This window comes from Giraffa tippelskirchi, chromosome 10, assembly GCF_054371585.1.
Source record: "Giraffa tippelskirchi isolate mGirTip1 chromosome 10, T2T-mGirTip1v1.2.pri, whole genome shotgun sequence".
Lineage (NCBI taxonomy): Eukaryota > Metazoa > Chordata > Mammalia > Artiodactyla > Giraffidae > Giraffa > Giraffa tippelskirchi.
In genome coordinates, this window is record NC_137284.1 from 86,604,960 (window position 1) to 86,621,510 (window position 16,551).

The 16,551-nt window shown below is 38.1% G+C and overlaps 1 protein-coding gene and 1 long non-coding RNA gene across 9 annotated transcripts in view; one reads left to right on the forward strand and one right to left on the reverse strand.

The window, feature by feature from the left end:
* LOC145524096 (uncharacterized) overlaps positions 1-16,551 on the forward strand; it is a 119,129-nt gene that overhangs the window by 84,550 nt on the left and 18,028 nt on the right. The gene's annotated exons all lie outside the window — the stretch shown is intronic.
* Positions 1-16,551, reverse strand: part of LOC145524094 (platelet glycoprotein 4-like) — a 66,892-nt gene that overhangs the window by 38,592 nt on the left and 11,749 nt on the right. For 5 of the 8 annotated variants that reach the window (XM_081535652.1, XM_081535653.1, XM_081535650.1 and 2 more), the window contains exons 2-3: positions 13,870-14,078; positions 9,956-10,227 (exon numbers count right to left, since the gene is read on the reverse strand). In XM_081535652.1, coding sequence (XP_081391778.1) covers positions 9,956-9,961 — 6 coding nt within the window. In that variant the 5' untranslated portion in view covers positions 9,962-10,227; positions 13,870-14,078. The remainder of the gene's footprint in view (positions 1-9,955; positions 10,228-13,869; positions 14,079-16,551) is intronic. The other 3 variants (XM_081535651.1, XM_081535648.1, XM_081535646.1) reach the window with 1 other exon arrangement.

Genomic DNA, 16,551 nt, shown 5'->3' on the forward strand with positions numbered 1-16,551 from the left:
ATGGTACTCATCCACATGATAGGCAACTTTAGTGTAACTGTTAAAATGTCTTTGATATCTTCCTATGTGTGAAGTATATAGAATACATATATAAAATATGTATAGTCCCATTTTTCAAGGATATTACACAGTAGTGAGGGATAAAATCATATATAGCAGATTTTAATGCATGAGTAGATATCCTTAGCCTACTCCCAGCCTGACCAAGTACATTGGCTTTATTACTCAAAGCCTTGATTAAAGTGGTTGATAATGAAATAGATGCTATGAGTTTGATCCCTTATTTGGTCACATTCTAAGCATTTAACTTGGGCAGGTTACTTAATTTCTTTGTACCTCAGTTTCCTTATCTGTAAAATTGCTGTTAATATTAGGTTGAACTAATACAATTAGCATTTTCAAAAGGCAAAATCAGTGGAATATGGTGAAATTATTTATCTTCATATGTTGTTACAAGCATTAATAACTGTGAGCACTTAGCATAGTGTTAGCATATAGCAAGCATTCAATAAACATTGGCTGCTATTACTGTAGAAATTCTATCTATCCTTTAGAGGGAGTACTCTCATCTCATTTACTTCCCAGATTGCTCTAACTACTTTGTTCTTAGCATTACTGTATAAACCACTCATGTGGCAATAACTCATGTAAATCCTATGACATTACTTTCTTTGCTTAAAAAAAAAATATTTTTGGCTATACTGAGTCTACATTGCTCTATATGGGCTTTCTCTAGTGGCAGTGTATGGGCTACTCATTGTGGTGGCTTTTCTTGTTGCAGAGGGCTCAAGGGCTCTCAGGCTTAGTCATGGCTCATGGATTTAGTCGCCCCAGGGCATGTAGGTCTTTCCAGACAAGGCACTGAACCCCTGTCCTCTGCATTGGCAGGCAGATTCTTAACTATTGGACCACCAGGAAAGCCCCTGTGAAACTTCTTTTTCTGCTATTTAATCTGCTCTTTTGTGCTATCATTTTAATATTGACTCGCCATCCAGTGAAATCAAAACTTCCTTGGAAAGTAGAATCATAGAAAACAATTTTCATTTTCAAAGGTGTTTCTCATATGTGTGAGGATTATGTACATGTGTGACTGTGCATGCTGAAAGAAACAGGTATTTAATTCCCTTCTTGGTGTTCAACAGTATCAAATTTATTTTAAATTACCTATTTTACACAGTATTCACTAAATATTAATCAATTGATATTAACAACATCAAGGTGATGAATTATTCTTTGAAAATGTTGGTAAAACTTTGTCTCCTATCTGAAGTCTTTTGGTGGTTTATACTTTCCACACTCACGGCAGCTCATGTCCTTGACTTTATCTAGCAAAATTGCATAAACCTTCTGGACCTACGCAAACATAATAGGAAACATAGTCTAAAATACTGGTAAATAAATTTTCAGATGCAATGCATAAAAGCATGAAGTCCCTAAAGCTTCCATTGGAAATAAAGAGTAAATAAATACATATATATGAAATAAAGTGTATTGATTATTTTAGGCTATTTCAAATGCTCATGTCAGGGTAATAGCTCATGGTGAATGTTGTTGGATTTGTGATTTCTGAAGAAGATTTAGCTTAGGGACCAGGGACCAGGCTTCGGACACTCAGAATTTTGTGTGGCAGAAGTTTTATTACAATGAAAAAGGACAGAGGAAGCTTCTGACACAGACATTAGAAGAGGGGTGGAGACTGCCCAACTTGCTAGTCTTACCAAGGCCTTATATACTTTTTCAGTTGGTTACTAACAATAGAATGATCTTACCAGACCCACTCCCACCACATCCATCTTAAGATAATAGGATTAGAACTAACAATAGAAAGGTCTTCAGTCCAGTTCAGTTCAGTCGCTCAGTGGTGTCCGACTCTTTGCAACCCGATGGACTGCAGCACGCCAGGCCTCCTTGTCCATCACCAACTCCCGGAGTCCACCCAAACCCATGTCCATCGAGTCGGTGATGCCATCCAACCATCTCATTCTCTGTCGTCCCCTTCTCCTCCTGCCCTCAATCTTTCCCAGCATCAGGGTCTTTTCCAATGAGTCAGCTCTTCGCATCAGGTGGCCAAAGTATTGCAGTTTCAGCTTCAGCATCACTCCTTCCAATGAACACTCAGGACTGATCTCTTTTAGGATGGATTGACTGGATCTCCTTGCAGTCCAAGGGACTCTCAAGAGTCTTCTCCAACACCACAGTTCAAAAGCATCAATTCTTCAGCACTCAGCTTTCTTTATAGTCCAACTCTCACATCCATACATGACCACTGGAAAAACCATAGCCTTGACTAGATAGACCTTTGTTGACAACGTAATGTCTCTGCTTTTCAATATGCTGTCTGGGTTGGTCATAGACCCCAAAGAAGATGTCCTTTTCATCATAGGGGGCTGGAATTCAAAAGTAGGAAGTCAAGAGATAACTGAAGTAACAGGCAAGTTTGGCCTTGGGGTACAAAATGAAGCAGGGCAAAGGCTAATAGAGTTTTGCCAAGAAAACACACTGGTCATAGCAAACACCCTCTTCCAACAACACAAGAGAAGACTATGCATGGACATCACCAGATGGTCAATACCAAAATTAGATTGATTATATTCTTTGCAGCTGAAGATGGAGAAGCTTTATACAGTCAGCAAAAACAAGACCAGGAGCTGACTGTGGCTCAGATAATGAACTCCTTATTGCCAAATTCGGACTTAAATTGAAGAAAGTAGGGAAAACCACTAGACCATTCAGGTATGACCTAAATCAAATCCCTTACGATTATACAGTGGAAGTAACAAATACATTCAAGGGATACAATCTGATAGAGTTTCTGAAGAACTATGGACAGAGGTTCATGACATTGTACAGGGGGCAGTGATCAAGACCATCTCCAAGAAAAAGAAATGCAAAAAAGCAAAACGGTTGTCTGAGGAGGCCTTACAAATAGCTGAGAAAAGAGGAGAAGCAAAAGGCAAAGGTGGAAAGGAAAGACATACCCATTTAAATGCAAAGTTCCAAAGAATAACAAGGATAGATAAGAAAGCCTTCCTCCTTGATCAATGCAAAGAAATAGAGGAAAACAATAGAATGGGAAAGACTAGAGATCCCTTCAGAAAATTAGAGATACCAAGGGAACATTTCATGCAAAGATGGGCCCAATAAAGGACAAAAAAGCACGAACCTAACAGAAGCGAAGATGTTAAGAAGAGGTGGCAGGAATACATAGAAGAACTATACAAAAAATATTTTCATGACCCAGCTAACCATGATGGTGTAATCACTCACCTAGAGTCAGACATCCTGGAATGCAAAGTTAAGTGAGCCTTAGGAAGCATTACTATAAACAAAGCTAGTGGAGGTTATGGAATTCCAGTTGAGTTATTTCAAATCATAAAAGATGATCCTATTAAAGTGCTGCATTCAATATGCCAGCAAATTTGGAAAACTCAACGGGAGCCACAGCACTGGAAAAGGTCAGTTTTAATTCCAGTCCCTAAGAAAGGCAATGCCAAAGAATGTTCAAACTGCCGCACAATTGCACTCATCTCACATGCTAGCAAAATAATGCTCAAAATTCTCCAAGCCAGGCTTCAACAGTACATAAACTGTGAGCTTCCAGCTGTTCAAGCTGATTTTAGAAAAGGCAGAGGAACCAGAGATTGAATTGCCAACATCTGTTGGATCATCAAAAAGCAAGAGAGTTCCAGAAAAACATCTACTTCTGCTCTGTTGACTACACCAAACCCTTTGACTGTGTGGATCACAACAATCTGTGGAAAATTCTTCAAGGGATGGGAATAGCAGAACACGTTACCTGCTTCCTGAGAAATCTGTTTGCAGGTCAAGAAGCAACAGTTAGAACCGGTCATGGAACAGACTGGTTCCAAATTGGGAAAGGAGTATGTAAAGGCTGTATATTTTCACCCTGCTTATTTAACTTGTATGCAGAGTACATTATGAGAAATGCTGAGCTGGATGAAGCACAAGCTGGAATCAAGATTGCCGGGAGAAATATCAATAACCTCAGATACACAGATGATACCACCCTTATGGCAGGAAATGAGGAGGAACTAAAGAGCCTCTTGATGAAAGTGAAAGAGGAGAGCAAAAAAGCTGGCTTAAAACTCAACATTCAGAAAACTAAGATCATGGCATCTGGTCCTATCACTTCATAGTAAATAGATGGGGAAACAATGGAAACAGTGAGAGACTTTATTTTTTTGAACTCCAAAATCACTTCAGATGGTGACTGCCGCCATGAAATCAAAAGATGCTTGTTCCTTGGAAGAAAAGCTATGATCAACCTAGACAGCATGTTAAAAAGCAGAGATATTACTTTGCCGACAAAAGCACATATAATCAAAGCTATGATTTTTCCAGTAATCATATATGGATGTGAGAATTGGACTAACAAGAAAGCTGAGCACCGAAGAATTGATGCTTTTGAACTATGGTGTTGGAGAAGACTCTTGAGAGTCCCTTGGACAGCAAGGAAATCAAAGCAGTCAATCCTAAAGGAAATCAGTCCTAAATATTCATTAAAAGGACTAATGCTGAAGGTGAAGCTTCAGTGCTTTGGCCACCTGATGTGAAGAACTGACTCATTGGAAAAAACCTGATGGAAAAGATTAAAGGCAGGAGGAGAAGGGGAAGACACAGGATGAGGTGGTTGGATGGCATCACCAACTCAACGGACATGAGTTTGAGCAAGGTCCAGGAGCTGGTGATGGACGGAGAAGCCTGGCGTGCTCCAGTCCATAGGTTGCAAAGAGTGAGACAGGACTGAGCAGCTGAACTGAACTGAACCAGACCCACTGCCACATAAGATAACAGGATTAGTCGGAAGGTTCTTGTTAAGAAGGAGAAACAGGTTCTTGAGCAAGATACGTTGTTTTTATATAATCGTTAGTACAGAGCTTAAGGAAAAATATACCCTTGAGCAAGATGAGTTGTTTTGTTGTATAATAATTAGCTCTGAGGTTGAAGAAAACAGTCTTTCGTGACTAAGACAAAGAAATGTAGAAAAAGTCTGTCTTTTTCTCCTCCTTGAGAGCCCTGGACCCCTTTCTCCTCCTTGAGGGCCCCAGACTCCTTATCAACTGTGTAAGAATTAACTCCCTCAAGGGTACCATCTTTTAGAATCAGAAGATAACATAGAGTCTCAACTCTGTACTTTAAAAATTAGATAACAACATGAGATTATTTTCTGATCTTTTATAATTAAGCACTTTAATTCTTTTTTAAAACTGGCTGTTGTATACAGTAATAACTTTCAATTTGTTATTTATTAAATGAAGCAAGTAATCTGCAATGGCTTCAATAGTAAATAAAAGTTGACAAGTTCTATATTTGTATGTATTTGTAACATAACAGAATTAATCTAAATGCTCCTAAGGCAGGGGTAAGGCACTCTGTGCTCTGGGATTATACAAAATTTATAGGTGCAACACCTTCTGTTGACCAATTTGCCTGTTCTTTTGTCTCTGCATTCAGATTCTCTATAAAGCAAATCTACTGTTTAGTTTTATCTGTAATCTCTGTTGTAAAGATTAAATCTCTGTGAGTTCTGACCTTTGGAAGTATTTGTGCTGTGCTTAGTCACTCAGTCGTACCTGACTCATTGCGATCCCGTGGGCTGTAGTCTGCCATGTTCCTCTGTCCATGGGATTCTCCAGGCAAGAATACTGGAGTGCCCAGTTCAAATCACTTATAAAACCTTGCAACTTTTTTCTCCTAAGGTATAACATGTCTATCAGTAACACAACTGGCTATCTTGCAGTTTGCTATTTTTACTCTTCTCTCTCTCTCCCCTTTTAGTCCCTTTATCCCATTGCATCTCATCATTCATTAGTTCTAAAATATCCACCACTCTAGGCAGAGTGCATTTTGTTATGTGCATACTGTGCAAAGATCTTTCTAAAAGGGAGTCTTAAATTCTCCTTGAAAGTGGTCATGTCCTACCTAACTTTTATTGGTTTTCTTGTTCTTGGTCTCCTCACTTTCCAACACTTTATATTTTAGGATTATACAGTTCAAGACTATGTAAAGTATGTAGTCTATATCTTCAGATTGCCTAGGTTTGGATATTGGCTCATCCTCTTTTTGGCTAGGTGAGAGTGCAAGTCAGTTTAAGCTCTTGTGACTGTAAAATGGGAAAAATAATAATATGTTCTCATAGGTATTTGTGAAGACTAAATGAATATTTATATATATTGCTTGCTTGCTAAGTTGCTTCAGTCATGTCCGACTCTTTGTGACCCCATGGCCAGTAGCCCACCAGTCTCCACTGTCAATGGAATTCTCCAGGCAAGAATACTGGAGTGGGTTGCCATTCTGTTCTCTGGATAAAGCTGTTAGTAGTAGAAATAGCATGTCTGTGAGGGACGTGGCATGCTGCAGTCCATGAAGTCACAAAGAGTCAGATATGACTTAGCGACTGAACAACAAAATATACTAAATGCAAATTAATTTAGGGTTATTTAATGAAGCTCTTTTGTTGTTGTTCAACTCTTTGCTACTCCATGGACTGTAGCATGCCAAGCTTCCCTATCCTTTAGGATCTCCCCGAGTTCTCTTAAACTCATGTCCATTGAGTTGTTAATGTTACCCAATCATCTCATCCTGTGTCACTTTCTTCTCCTTCTGCCTTTCTGCCATTAGTTCCTCTTTGCTTTCTGCCACTAGAGTAGTATCATCTTCATGTCTCAGGTTGTTGATATTTCTCCCGGCAATCTTGATGCCAGCTTGTGATTCATCCAGCCTAGCATTTTGCATGATGTATACTGCATAGGAGTTAAATAAGCAGGGTGACGATATACAGCCTTGTCGTACTCCTTTCCCCATTTTGAACGAGTCAGTTGTTCCATGTCCTGTTCTAACTATTGCTTCTTAACCTGCATATGGGTTTCTCAGGAGGAAGGTAAGGTGGTCTGGTATTCCCATCTTTTGAAGAATTTTCCAGTTTGTTGTGAACCACACAGTCAAAAGATTTAATGTAGAGAAGGGAGACGTAGAAGTTTTTTTTTCTGGAATTCTCTTGCTTTTTCTGTGATTCAACAGATGCTAGCAATTTGATCACTGGTTCCTCTGCCTTTTCTAAATTCAGCTTGTACATTAGGAAGTTCTTGGTTCACACAGTGTTGAAGCTTGGCTTGAGGGATTTTGAGCATTACCTTGCTAGCATGTGAAATGAGCACAATTATATGGCAGTTTGAAGATTTTTTGGCACTGTCCTTCTTTGGGATTGGAATGAAAACCAACCTTTCCCAATCCTGTGGCCACTGTTGAGTTTTCCAAATTTGCTGACATATTAAGTGCAGCACATTAACAGAATCATCTTTTAGGATTTGAAATAGCTTAGCTAGAATTCTATCACTTCCATTAGTTTTGTTTGTAGAAATTGTTCCTAAGGTCCACTTGACTTCACACTCTAAGATGTCTGGTTTTAGATGAGTGATTGATCACACCACTGTGGCTATCTGGGTCATTAAGATCTTTTCTGTATAGTTATGTGTATTCTTGCCACCTGTTCTTAATCTCTTCTACTTCTGTTGAGTCCTAGCCATTTCTGCCCTTTATTGTGCCCATCTTTGCATGAAATGTTTTCTTGGTATCTCTAATTTTCTTGAAGAGATCTCTAGTCTTTCCAGTTTTATTGTTTTCCTCTACTTCTTTGCATTGTTCACTTTAAGATGGCTTTCCTATTCTCCTTTCTGTTCTCTGGAGCTCTGTGTTCGGATGGGTATATCTTTCTCTTTCCCCTTTGCCTTTCATTTCTCTTCTTTTCTCAGCTATTTTAAGGCCTCCTCTTGCAACCATTTGCCTTGTTACATTTCTTTTTCTTGGGGATGGTTTTGGTAATCACCTCCAGTACAATGTTATGAACCTCCATCCATAGTTCCTCAGACACTCTTGTCTACCAAATCAAATCCCTTGAATCTGTTTGTCCCACTCCACTGTGTAATCATAAAGCATGTGATTTAGGTCATATGTGAATGGCCTAGTGGTTTTCCTTACTTTCTCCCATTTAAGCCTGAATTTTGCAATAAGGAGCTAATTATCTGAGCCATAGTCAGATCCAGGTCTTGTGTTTGCTGACTACATAGAGCTTCTTTCTCTTTGGCTGCAAAGAATATAATCGTCTGATTTTGGTATTGACCATTTTGAGATGTCCATGTGTAGCATCATCTCTTGTGTTGTTGGTAAAGGGTGTTTGCTATGACCAGTGTGTTCTCTCAAGGCAACTATACCTAGTATATAGTATAGTATATAGTATATTTAATATCAATCTCTAAATGCAGATTTTTTTATATCTAGTACCTAATGGAAAATAAATACCAACTACTGTTGTCTTTCCCATCATTAATTAAATATTCTCATATTCAGTTCAGTTCAGTCGCTCAGTCATGTCTGACTTTTTGCAAACCCATGGATTGCAGCATGCCAGGCTTCCCTGTCCATCACCAACTCCTGGAGCCCACTCATACTCAAGTCCATCGCGTTGGTGATGCCTTCCAACCGTCTCATCCTCTGTTGTCCCCTTCTCCTGCCTTCAATCTTTCTCAGCATCAGGGTGTTTTCCAGTGAGTTGGTTTTTTGCATCAGGTTGCAGTATTGGAGTTTCAGTTTCACCTATTCTGATATTCAAATCATCCTAAATCTTACCCACATTGTTCTCTTTTTAATCCTCTCTCTTCTTAAGACTTTATTTTTGGCACATTTTTTACATTGTCCTTCCCTTGTCACAACGTTTAGTTACATTTCCACTGCTTTATCCATCATATTAGCCGATTCTTTGACCCCTTTATTTGCAGCACTCTGGATGTTCAAAATTTCATACTTCAGAATTAAACTCGTCACACCTTTTTCCTGAAGTTATTTATTGCTCTGAGAAAGTTCTCTTTCTAAATTACAGTTGAGTGAGTGAGTGAGTGAGTGAAGTCTCTCAGTCACATCCGACTCTTTGCGACCTCATGGACTGTAGCCTACCAGGCTCCTCCGTCCATGGGAGTCTCCAGGCAAGAATACTGAAGTGGGTTGCCTTCTCCATATAGAGCATAGTGATTCGGGTATACCTAAATATACATTCTTTTTAAATACTTTTCCATTATTATTTATCATAGGATATTTTTTAAAATTGGAGGACACTTGCCTTAGAATGTTGTATTAGTTTCTGCTGTACAATAATGTTAATCAGCTATATACATCTGTCCTCTCCCTCCCACTGCCACCCCCATCCCACCCCTCTAGATCATCACTGAGCACCATACTGAGTTCCCTGTGTTATACAGCAGCTTCTCACTAGCTATCTGTTTTATACATGATTTATATATATATATATATATATATATATATATATATATATATATCAATGCTATTCTCTCAATTTGTCCTGCCTTATCCTTCCTCCACTATATCCACAAGTCTCCTCTCTACATCTGCATCTTTATTCTTGCCCTGCAAATAGATTCATCAGTACCATTTTTTTTCAAATTAAATATTTTATTACCATGGTAGTTGTCTTTGTAACATGTGCACACACACTCGCACACTCAGAACGATCTGCCTGGGGGTAAAAGAACTAGGTATGCCTAAGGGAAATGAAAAATGAAAAAAATCCCTGGTAGGTTTTTTGTTATTGTAGGCAATTATGTCCACAACACTTACAAAGCTATTGCCAAATCTGTCCAAGGAAGCAGAGTTTGAGAGGGGAAGAAAAAAATCTTGGGAAAAATTCAACAGTGGCATAGCAGAACTCTCAATATGAGAAAGCTGACATAATCTGGACTTTTGCTGTGAATTTTGTCTTTGCAAAATATGGGGAGAGGTTTGTCAATGGGCAGAAAATGAGAGAAAGCGGTGTGAAGTAGGCTTTTGCAGTCAGTTTTCCTCGCAGTATTGTGCAGGGTCATCAAGAAAATGCTGTCTTTCTCTGGAACCAGTTTCAGAACTTTTCCAATTGCAATGGTCTTACCTTCATCTCTTAAAGTAAAGCAAACCATCTGAGGGAAGTCTTTAAAGGTCTCAAGGCAGATGGTTCCTGCTGTCCTCAAGCGGGCAACGCACACTTGATCCTGTTTCACAAAAAGGGTCCGAGTCTTACTTTTTTCTCCTGATTTCTTGTCTACCAAGCAGATTAAGGCTGTTATTTCAACTTCTTCAATATAGGTATGGATATGCAGCACCGCGTTATAACCTGGGCAGATGATGGACTTGTGCTTTATAATCACTATCTGGGCATCAAATCTGCGACAAGAATGACAAAGATTATTAGGATCACAAAGTATGAACCCTGGAAGAATCTCCTCCTCTTCAATTCCTTTCAGTCTGATTTTGAGGTTTCCACCTGGGGCTACAGAATCGGTTTCCATGTCATCAGAAAGGATTCCAAGAACTTCCACATTGTGCTTATTTGGCATCATCACAAGCTGCAGGCCTTTACAAATAGATCCCATACAAATATATGTGTGTGTGTGTGTGTGTGTTAACATTTGTTTTCTCTTTATGACTTACTTCACTCTGAATGACAGACTCTAGATTCATCCACATCACTGCAAATAACCCAGTTTCACCTCTTTTTATGGCTATGTAATATTCCATAGTATATGTGTACATTAATTTCTTTAGCCATTAATCTGTCCATGGACATCTGGGTTGTATCCGTGTCCTGGCTATTGTAAATAGTGCTGCAGTGAACATTGGTGGCAGACATCCTGGAATGTGAAGTCAAGTGGGCCTTAGGAAGCATCACTATGGACAAAGCTAGTGGAAGTGATGGAATTCCAGCTGAGCTAATTCAAATCCTAAAAGATGATGCTGTGAAAGTGCTGCACTCAATATGCCTGCAAATTTGGAAAACTCAGCAGTGGCCACAGGACTGGAAAAGGTCAGTTTTCATTCAAATCCCAAAGAAAGGCAATGCCAAAGAATGCTCAAACTATTGCACAATTGCACTCATCTCACATGGTAGCAAAGTAATGCTCAAAATTCTCCAAGCCAGGCTTCAGCAATACATGAACTGTGAACTTCCAGATGTTCAAGCTGGTTTTAGAAAAGGCAGAGGAACCAGAGCTCAGATTGCCAATATCCACTGGATCATCAAAAAAGCAAGAGAATTTCAGAAAAACATCTATTTCTGCTTTATTGACTATGCCAAAGCCTTTGACTGTGTGGATCACAATAAACTGTGGAAAATTCTGAAAGAGATAGGAATACCAGACCACCTGACCTGTCTCTTGAGAAACCTGTATGCAGGTCAGGAAGCAACAGTTAGAACTGGACATGGAACAACAGGCTGGTTCCAAATAGGGAAAGGAGTACATCAAGACTGTATATCGTCACCCTGCTCATTTAACTTATATGCAGAGTACATCATGAGAAATGCTGGGCTGGAGGAAGCACAAGCTGGAATCAAGATTGCTGGGACAAATATCAATAACCTCAGATATGCAGATGAAACCACCCTTATGGCAGAAAGTGAAGAAGAACTGAAGAGCCTCTTGACGAAAGTGAAAGAGGAGAGTGAAAAAGAGGCCTTAAAGCTCAACATTCAGAAAACTAAGATCATGGAATCCGGTCCCATCAGTTCATGGCAAATAGATGGGGAAACAGTGGAAACAGTGGCTGACTTTATTTGGGGGGGCTGCAAAATCACTTCAGATGGTGATTGCACCCATGAAATTAAAAGACACTTACCCTTTGGAAGGAAAGTTATGACCAACTTAGACAGCATAGTAAAAAGCAGAGACATCACTTTGTCAACAAAGGTCCATCTAATCAAGGCTATAGTTTTTCCAGTAGTTACGTATGGATGTGAGAGTTGGACTTAGAGAAGGCTGAGCACCAAAGAACTGATGCTTTTGAACTGTGGTGTTGGAGAAGACTCTTGAGAGTCCCTTGGACTGCAAGGAGATCCAACCAGTCCATCCTAAAGGAGATCAGTCCTGGGTGTTCATTGAAAAGACTGATGCTAAAGCTGAAACTCCAATACTTTGGCCACCTGATGGGAAGAGCTGACTCATTGGAAAAGACCCTGATGCTGGGAAAGATTGAAGGCAGGAGGAGAAGGGGACGACAGAGGATAAGATGGTTGGATGGCATCACCAACTCAATGGACATGAGTTTGGGTAGACTCCGGGAGTTGGTGATGGACAGGGATGCCTGGCGTGCTGCGGTTCATGGGGTCGCAAAGAGTCGGACACGACTGAGCCACTGAACTGAACATTAGTGTACATGTATCTTTTTTTTTAAATTTATTTTTAACTGGAGAATAACTGCTTTACAGTGTTGGGTTGGTTTCTGCCATGTATCAACATGAATCAATTACAGGTATACATATGCCCCCTTCCTCTTCAACCTCCCTCCCAGCTCTTACCTATCTAGTTTATCACAGAGCACCAGGTGGAGCTCCCTGTGTTATACCGTGACTTCACATTAACTATCTGTTTTACATGTGGTAATATGTATATTTCAGTGCTCTTCTCTGTTTGTCCCATATTCTCCTTCTCCCACCGTGTCCGTAAGTCTCTTTTCTATGTCTGAGTCTCTGTTCCTGCCCTGCAAATAAGGTCATCAGTACCATTTTTCTAGGTTCTATATATATGTGTTAATATACAATATTTGTTTTTCTCTTTCTGACTTACTTCACTCGGTGTAGCAGGCTCTAGATTCATCCACCTCACTAGAACTAACTCAAATCTGTTACTTTTTATGGCTGAGTAATATTTCATTGTACATATGTATCACAACTTCTTTATTCATTTGTCAGTGAGCGTCTAGGTTGTTTCCATGTCCTGGCTATTGTAAATAGTGCTTCAGTGAACATTGAGATACGTGTGTTTTTCATTTATGGTTTTCTCAGGACATATGCCCAGTAGTAGGATTGCTGGATCGTGTGGTAGTTTTATTCCTAGTTTTTTAAATAAATGTCCATATTGTTCGCCATAGTAGCTGTATCAATTTACATTCTCACCAACAGTTCTAGAGGGTTCCCTCTTCTCCACATTCTCTCCACCATTTATTGTTTGGAGAAGAAATACAACATCACATAAGATGCTCAACCTTATTAATCATCAAGAAAATACAAATCAAAAACAATGATATATCACCTCTCATTTGTCAAAATGGCTATCAGTAAAAAAGCGCAAATAACATAATGTTGGTGAGAAAAGGGAACTCTAATTCATTATTGCTGATGATTTAACTGGTTCAGCCACTGTAGAAAACAGTGTGGAGTTTTCTTACAAAACTGAAAATAGAACTATCATATGACTCAGAAATTACACTCCTGGATATATAGATGAAACAAATGCTAATTTGAGAACATACATGCACCCTAATATTCATAGCTGCTTTATTTTCAGCTGCCAAGATATGGAAGCATCTTCAGTGTCCATCAACAGATAAATGAATAAAGAAGAAGTGGTATATATGCACAAAGGAATAGTTCTCAATTACAGAAAAAAATCAGTTTAGCCATTTTCAACATAGAAGGACTTGGAGGGTCTTAAGCTATGTGAAATAAGACAGAAAAAGGATAAATACTATATGATGTCACTTATATGTGGAATGTAAAAAAACACAGCAAACCTGGCAGGGCAGGGGGCAGGAACAGAAAAGAAAAAAAAAAAGGAGAAGACTCACAGATACAGAAAACAAACTAGTGGTTACCAGTGAGGAGAAGGAAGGAGAGGGATAACACAGAAATAGGGGGAAAATGGTTATTATGAGATTACATGAAATCATGTTTGTGAAACTTGAAAATTTCAAAGCACAATAGAGTTTAAGAATCTTTCAATAAAAATGGTATATATGTATACAAAAAAAGCATATCAACATATTCTTTGGACATACTTAAAAGCAGTGACATGTTCTTGATACCACTTGTACCTTTTTAACTGTCTTCTCAATAAGCACGTCTCCATTTGGCGCTAGAATACCACCAAACAGAGCCAGGACTGCACCAATGACAGCACCAGTGATATGCCCGCAGTTTCGATCGCAGCCCATGTTTCTTGTTCAGGACAAAAGCTAAGGCTCAGCACCTGTTTCTTTCAAACTCTCGGGTCTGATGAAGGTGGTTTCCAAGTGGTCTGGTTCTATCATTGGAAGGAGATCATAAAACAGAAGCATAAATATCAGTACAGTTATCAAAGTACAAGGAAGACATATAACTGAAACAGATCATTTTGCCAGTTATAAATAAATAATTTTTTTTAAGAAAACTTTCTAGGCCTTACCCTTTCCTTTATTTGAGCTACCTACCAGTGATAGAAATAATAAATATTGTCACAGAGAGCATTTCTTTAAAATTCTACTTTTTAAAATTTTGTTCCTTTGAATGATTCACATACTGAAATCTTACCTAAGGAGATCATGCTTACTGTACTCTCACTTTTTGCCTTTTTCTGTCACCCTGGGACACATAGGTAACCTCACCCTTTATCTGGCTTCTACCTGGAATTCTGCAAACTGAATGTGGGTGTACTGATGTGTTTTCCTTCTAAATGCTAAGCAAGTGTGGTGACAAATGTTTTCTTTACTATACATTTTTCACAAGTAGAAAGATAAAGATTTTACAGGCAATGATATGATGAGTCTCAGAAGGAATCAATTCTTTTAGTAATTGTAAGCTATCAGTTAAAACAAAAATACATCTGTAAAATGGGAAAATACATTGTCCAGAAAATTAATACTAGATTGCTCTCTATTATCATCAAAATTGTAAACATTATTTAAAGAAAATTTCATTTTCACGAATATTTAGTTCATGCTTGAATTCTTTCTTACACTGGAAAATATTGCAGTTTTAAGAAGACTACTGTATTTTCAATTTTATTTTTAATAATAACTTTTAGATAGTCTAAAGGTGAAGAGAATTTCAAGAGAATATTTAAGGTAGTTGTTGCCTAGTTTCTGTGACAGGCCTTGTTTTCTTACTAATCTCAGGTGTGTGTGTGTGTATGTGTATACACGTATATATAAAACACGTTTGAGTGGAATATAGTTCTTTTTGCCATGGGCAACTGATTTGTGCCAATTCTGCTAAAATCAACTAGATGGTGTCAGTATTCTGACACCATTCTAGTGTTTTACCTAGTCGGTCTCATCTTTGGTATATTTATATGATATATGCATATTTCATAAAAATTGCAAGAAAATACTTAGTAGAATGAATAGGTCCTATTGTAACACATAATTTATTATTCTAACATTTGAAAACATACTCATTTGAGCTATTTTGGTTACAGAAGAATTTTTTTAAATTGAATTGACCTGACATTGATAAACAAGGTGTGCTTTGTAACTTTTAATCAAATATTCCCTACTTCAAAATGTCCCAGCCAAGAAAAACAAAAATGTCAACAGAATGAAGGCTATAGACAAAAAAGAGATACACATAGTATTTTTGTCAAGCTTATAAATATAATATTAATTATATTTTTGTTGTGGTCTTATAATTTCCCTTCCATAGCTTTGTTGTGGTAGTATCATTCTTATGAATTTATTAGTATTTTTTTCCACTTTAGTAATCAGTTTTTTGCATAATTGTTACATATGTGGCTAAGAAAATAATGGTAAGAAAATAAGAGAAATTAGACTTTCCCCAAAATGTGGACAGAAAAAAAATGTTATAAAAATTTTCATGGTAATGTGTTAATTTTTTGCTCTTATTATCTATTAAGATCTTCCTTTACCTGTCTTAGGATACTTCCACTGTAAATCAGCATGAACAGACTGATTCACACTGATGTCCTGGTAGCTAAGAACCTTAAATGGTCATTAGTGTCATTTTTTTTTGAATGTAAATGAAAAACATACAAGCCTAAACAAGTGACTTATTTTTTCCTGCAGAAATTATGTGTCATTGAGCAAGTAGGGTGGGCTTTTTACTAATTGCTTAGGGGTGAAAGATGAAGAGCAACATGCTACCTCCTGTGACTTTGGCCAGGGTTGTCATAATGCAGTGGAACGAGTTATATAAACCTGATAATAATGACTATACATTCTTAGATAGAATCTCCTTTGTAAAGTCTAATTTTAGAGCCACTTAAAATGTTCGTGGAACATAATCTCTTAAACAGTCATTGTCATTGCTAAGTAGAGAATGTCATCCAGATATTCTGTACAGATACAAGTGGAATCATATTCAGGGGGGGTTATTAAATGGTATTTTATTGAATATCCATTTCATAGAATATTCCCTGTCTCTCAAATACATGTTATACCTAAAGTAGTCATCAAAATACAAGGATTTTATATTTTGTGTGATTGAGACTGGTGGACTGACAATGAAACCAGAGCCTGATTTGCCACCATTTAATCTCTCTATGCCTATTAATTCCATATGTGTAACATAAGATGCTAACATAATATCTGCAGTTTCTATTATAAGCAGCTGAACTGGTTCTTCACTCAAATTCCTACATGGAAGACCAGGCAAAGTGACTTTGTGGGAACCCAAGACCTCCATGTTCTTTGCAGGTCTGACAGATGGAATATAAGTGATTTAAAAATTTTAATTTTGTGGTGGGAACCCAAGACCTCCATGTTCTTTGCAGGTCTGACAGA